The 5997-nt window shown below is 49.2% G+C and overlaps 1 protein-coding gene across 1 annotated transcript in view; it reads right to left on the bottom strand.

Annotated features, from left to right (window-relative positions):
• The window catches only part of LOC119590845 (zinc finger protein 628-like), a gene marked incomplete at its 5' end in the record, with an annotated part of 14132 nt that continues 8135 nt past the window's right edge, over positions 1-5997 (bottom strand). The window contains 2 exon segments of the mRNA XM_037939603.1: positions 1-4173; positions 4292-5929. Coding sequence (XP_037795531.1) covers positions 3216-4173; positions 4292-5913 — 2580 coding nt within the window. The 3' untranslated portion in view covers positions 1-3215.

Raw genomic sequence — 5997 nt, 5'->3', positions numbered from 1 at the left:
CTCTCAGTTTTAAAAAGCTCTAAGAAGTTGTGTTGTTCTACCAGATGAAGCTTCTTTTTTTAACATGAAAAAATGTAAAATTCCGCAGAACCTGAGGAACTCACAAGGAATTCTGGTCAGCCGTACCCTGGCTTCGGTGAAGAGAACCGCCCAGGTAAGTCGAGAATATTCTGAACACACGAAATTCCTAGTTGCATCTCTCTCTGAGAACAAGGATTAGGATCACTTGGTCACACTACTCCTCGCTTAATTAGTTCTGTATTGGCTATAAATAATGGAAGGGGGATCATGACATTATAATACAGGCTTACTTATAATAAAAGACAACTTATTTCAGAACAGGATTATGATTGAGACGTTCGATGTTGCATCCTGTGTGTAAGTGAGCATAAGTTGTGTAAGTTACCTTAATATCTCACTACCTATGGCATAGTCACATAAGGGGCAATGCTTCATACAGAGATCAGTGTTTTCTAGCTGTTAATGTCTCGTCCCAGAGAAGCCTGGCAGAGAGAGTAGTTTATGTTGGGATTTTCCTTTGTTGAAACTAGCAGGTACTTTACTTATGTTGATTAGCTATTGTGAACTAAATCTAAGTCTCAATAATGCAGATCATGACTTTGTTGAGTTGAAGTGATTGCCCTCGGGTGAACTGCCTCTTTTTTTTTCTCACTACATAGGCTACAAGGTGACTCCAGGTACCATTCTCCATCACTGAGATGTACATTGCAATGTAAAGACTTGCAAGGGGTCTGCACCCATTGCAGCACAGAGGATGATGCCTTCCTGTGCAACATTAGCTTAATTATTACTTTTATTCCCAGCAACTGTAAAGTACATCCTATGGGAATCTAGACAGAAAAAAGGGGTAAGAAATATTGGTGGCATCATCCTCTGTCAAACTTCACACTGCTTAGGTAATCAAAAAAGTCATTCACAACTACCATCCTGAGCTGTGTTGAGAGAGAAGGATTATTCCACAAAACATTATGTACAAGGCTGATAACAAAATGGCTTTATAGGCACGATACCTGTTGGTTTGAGCACATATTTGTTTCTCACTGAGTGATCTGAAACCCGATATGCTGTTCTGACTAATATTTTGATTTAGGATTTCATCGGATATAAGGGTAGGACTACACTTAAATTTATGTCAAAGAATATGAAATGGCATCCAAATGTTTTGTATCCATAATGGGCCCATGCAGTTTTAGTAACATGTTCAATGAGATTAATTATTGTAATGGTCAATTTTGCTTGCTTTAGCACCAGAAATATTTGGTCAATCAGATATATGGTTTCTGGGCATATACACCACATGTTAATGGTTTTATATATACTTTTTATTACTTTGGCAACAGTTTGACTAGAAGGCCAAGTCTACAACTGTTTTGTTTTGTTTTTTTTCATCAAAATTAACTAATGTGAATCACAAATTTCTTGGCCAATGGCTCCAAGAAATTGATTAGCATGAATCTTAAGTACTTAGAGTAGACAAAGGCCGTGTACAAGCTTGACCATAACTATATTCAGCGCGTGACTGACAACGACCAAAGGGGACAGCATTGGAGCCTCTCCTTGTCACCTGAAATGATCATTGCCTTTCCTAATCATAGCATTTTTTTTAGGCCCAAAGACAGCGGGTCTGACCAGAGTGAGACCAGACTGTATAACCTGGCCTAGACCATGTTAAAACTGGGTACACACAGTAGCCTAAAACTAGCACAGAGGTTAGGCCAGGGAGAGCCATAGAGATCCAGCCCAACCAAAAGCTAGGTCTGACCCATGAGAAAGGTTACATAGAGCAGACATAAAAGAAAAAAAGAACTACAGCCCAAAACCTGACCATAGGTGGGCCTGACCCACGTTCAACAGTGAAATCAGTAGACATTCCATTTATAACAATAATCACAGAAAAATCTATTTAGGTTGCAACATAACAACAAAGCACAACAGAGTCACAGTCCTAGAATAAATCAACAAAATCTTTGGTTTGATATGAACTTCCAAACATGACTCATTAGTTTGAAGTTCATTGATTAATTAAAAGTGTGTCCCCTGTGTCTCCCTCCCAAGCTCCTTTTGTGAGGGTCCCGTGCATGCAGCTGTGTTTATAATTACTTTCAAAACTTAATAAGAAATGGAAAACAAGAAAGGAAAATTAGTTTTACCCCATTCTGACACCACCAAAATACTATCTAAATTGAGCCTTGTTTAATTCGTGTCTGGAAAATCGAGCATAATCTGATTATATAAATAGGAAACAACTATTCTTAAGTTCTAGGTATCATAAAATTCTTCTCTGCTACTCGTTAAGTGTATTTAGACTATGGAAAGCTATGTTAATAACTGCAGGGGCCTCAGAGCTTCAATGGGAGACGCTTTCTTGACAACTGGGAGTTTCACATATACTTCTCACAACCCACATTAACAACCACTAAATACATCCCATACACTCAGCTCAGGTTATAAATCATCTTAAAAAAAAGAATTGTATCTCACAACCAAGGCAACTTTATTACTGCCTCACAACCAAAGCTTATAAATAATACCTGGTGAGATGCTCATGTATCATTTCTGAAACGTTTTAGTCAGATCACATATTATACAAAAAAAAAAAAAATCTTAGCAAGCCTAACACTTCAGTTGAAAGTGAATAAATTACACAAAGTGGACTTGGCTCGTTTTCCTTTTTTATTTCATTCCAGAGCCTTAAAAATGCAGCGTAAAACTGTCTGCATTGGCTTCCTGCTAACATTATCTTTAGAGAAATAAAAACACTTGCAAGAAAATTGTACTCAAAAACTCCAAACCACTGTTTCAGGGGCATGCTTAATGGAAATGTTTATTGGGATAAGATCATGGAATTGTAAATGGAAGGATAATAGGTATGATTAAAGACAACCATTTGTTTTGGTAAGGAATTACAAGGGACTTATATCTACTTGAGTCGCTGCGTCAGTTCTGAACATTAGCAGATCAGATCTATAATTTAGATCTCTGTGGCCTACAAAAGGCAAGACACAAGATATTCATACAACAGCAGACTCGGGTTTCTCTGCGCAATCATCAGCAGATAATGAGCAGTTTAATTTATACATAATATTAAAGGCCTATATCATAGGCAGACAAATCATGTCGGCAAATCTGTGCTGACACCATTAAATACACGTTGTTGGTTACCCGTTGCGATGAGATATTGGTGATTTGTCCCACTAATGGTCTGCTTTGGGAGCGAGAGCAGGCTGGTCCCTGTTCAGGCGAGCGCGGCGGCCAACTGCACGACGTCCGTGGCTCCACTGCATGTGCATCTGCAGCCTCGTGCGCGACGTGAAGACGGGACGGTGGGGACACCTGTAGCACTGGCGCCCCTGGAACCCTGGACGGCTTGCCGTTGCCTTGCGTCGGACTTTGGTGCTTCCACGCCTGCGTGTTGCTGTTCCTGACGATGCTCCGCCGGACCCCGACTCGGCTACGGTGGTAATCACCTTCTTCGGACAACTTTGCTTCCTCGAGCGCTTGTTGAAGCGCTCGCTGTCCGCGTCTTGGATGTCGGAGTCTGGAGACGGAGACTCGCGCTGCGGCACGCAGACTGGCGCGACCGGAGCCACGGGAGCCAGAGCCGAGGGGGCGGCGGGGAAAGCGTCATTGGCGGTGCGCTTTCGGCTGAGGCCAGTGACGATGGCGTCGAGGGGGCTCTCCAGTGAAGTGGGCCGGACATGCACCTTCTTCCAGAGTTGTGGTCCATACACGGCAGTGAAGACGTGCACGCAGGCAGCACACACCTCACTGTGATGGGTCAGCCAGTGGTCCCGGGAGAGTTCGTCGTGAGTTAGCTGGTAGCCACAGTGCGGGCAGCAGGAGGCGCCGGACCCGCCGTGATCGGTCCGCATGTGCTCCGCGAGGGCACCGCTGCTGCCGAACGTCTGGTTGCATCCATCGACGGGGCACACCAGCGGGGTGGACACGGGCGACAGGGCGGGGCTGTCCTCACTCCGCACCGACAGGTCATGGGCCGCGTCCTGCTCCTCTCCGGAAGGCGGAGGGACAACCGAGGAGGAGCGAGACAGGCGCGGGTGGCTGAGGTGCTGGTGAGTCTCGAGGGCGGGGCGGGTGTCGAAGGTGAGACCGCATGAGGAGCAGATGTACCGGCGGGAATATGGGTTGTTGTGGCTGCAAAACGGAAAACGAACTCAATATACAAGTCAGACATATTTTTTTCTCAAAAACACATAGAGATGCGCCTATCGGATATTTATGTAAATGTGTTAAGAAACATTCCACTACTTACTGTTCTTCCCTGGTGTGTTCCAGCAGACGCTCTTGTGTTTCAGCGAGGAAGTTGCATTTGTTGCAGATGCGCTTGTTGTGGACCTTCCACACATGGGTGGACAGACGTTCGGCTCTGGCGGCCTTGTAGTCGCACATGACGCAGGCAAAGGGCTTGATGTGGGTGTTCATGTGGCGCTTCAGACACCAGTTGTCGCTCCCGGACCAATGGCAGTAGGGGCACGTGTAGGCACGGTCGCCACGCCGCCTTCCTCGGCCGAGCTCGGGGCTCTCGGCGCCAGCCAGCATGCTCAGGCCGACGCCCATGTTGATGACGGCGCCCGGAGAGGCTGGGCTGCACTCCCCCGGGGTAGAAGGGGCACTGAGAGGTGCCATGTCTGCTACGGCTACGGCAGGGGTGGCAACCGGCGGGGACGGCACAGGAGGTGCCACGACGGGTGTCGGTGGTACTGGCGTCACTGCCCGAGGGGGCGTCACTTCCAGGGGAATGGGCGGGGGCAGGGGGGAGGGCGGCGAGCGGGTATTTCCGCGCCCGCTGCCCGGCTGCTTTCGAATCTTAGCGATGTCATAATCCGTCTCAGGATGCATCCGGACGAAGTGTTTCTTGACGTGATCTGCCCGGTTGAATTGCTTGAAGCAGAGGTAGCAGTGGAAGGGTTTGTCGTCCTTGTGTATGTTCTCGTGCCGCGTGTACAGGTCGCGGCGATCGGTCGCGTAGGGGCAGTGCGGACAGTAGAACCGCTTGTCCGCCAGAGTGTTGCTCGAGTCGATCCTGTTCTCCACCTTGTTGCGGAGCTCCTGCATGAGTCTCGTCACCTCCATCAACGTCGAGTTCTCCTTCCACATGTTAGTGTCCGCGAACTGCTCGTTATGTTGCCTCGTAAGATGCATTTTGACGCAGCGGGACCACGCCGATGTGTAGGGGCACCGGGGGCACGTGAACACCCTCAGGTTGGCATGAGCCCCAAGCCAGTGCTCGGCCACGCGGGAGAGGAACCCCACGCACTCGCAGTCGACGCACATGAACAGCTTCTGGGCCGGGTTGTAGGCCACGATGCGGGAGTCCGTCCACGACAGGCGGGTATCGTTCTCGATCCAGATGTCCTCCACGACCTTGGGCTTGATGTCGTCCAGCGTTGCCCTGCGGTACGACGAGTAAAGGGACTTAAGCCCCTGAGTCCTGAGGTCCAGAGCTGCCTCGCCGTCCTCGTCTTTCACCTTCTTGGTCTCCGTGGAAAGGCCCGTCTGCCACGCCAGCTTGAGGCCGCCGCTGCCGGGGGAGGTGGCGGCCGACTTGAGGTCGCTCTTGCTGTCGCTCGAGTTGACCTTGGCGGTCATGGACAGGGCGTGGGGGGCAGTGAGCGCCAGGGGCAGGTGAGAGGCAGGACTCAGGGCCGCGAGCGAGGCTGCCAGGGACGCCGGGTCATACGGATACATCTTGGCCGCTACTTGCTGCAGCATCTGTGTATACGCTGCGAGGTCAAAGGTCAGTCCCGGGGACACGCCTGCCATCGCCGAGCCCTTCGCCCCGGCCGCCGTCATGGCTCCCCCCAGGGCGAGAAGACTCGAGCCCACGCCCGCCGTGGCCGCCGTCGTCTGGTTCATGACGTCGCTTGTCCTCATCCTAGCTCTGCCGCATCTGAAGGCCAAGGAAACGGGAATTAGCACAGAGAAACAAGTGACAGGGGTAAAAGCAGACGACAAGGG

The sequence above is a fragment of the Penaeus monodon genome, chromosome 27 (genome assembly GCF_015228065.2).
Source record: "Penaeus monodon isolate SGIC_2016 chromosome 27, NSTDA_Pmon_1, whole genome shotgun sequence".
Classification (NCBI taxonomy): domain Eukaryota; kingdom Metazoa; phylum Arthropoda; class Malacostraca; order Decapoda; family Penaeidae; genus Penaeus; species Penaeus monodon.
The sequence above is the reverse complement of the archived record's forward strand: the minus strand, read 5'-3'. Positions and strand labels throughout refer to the sequence as shown.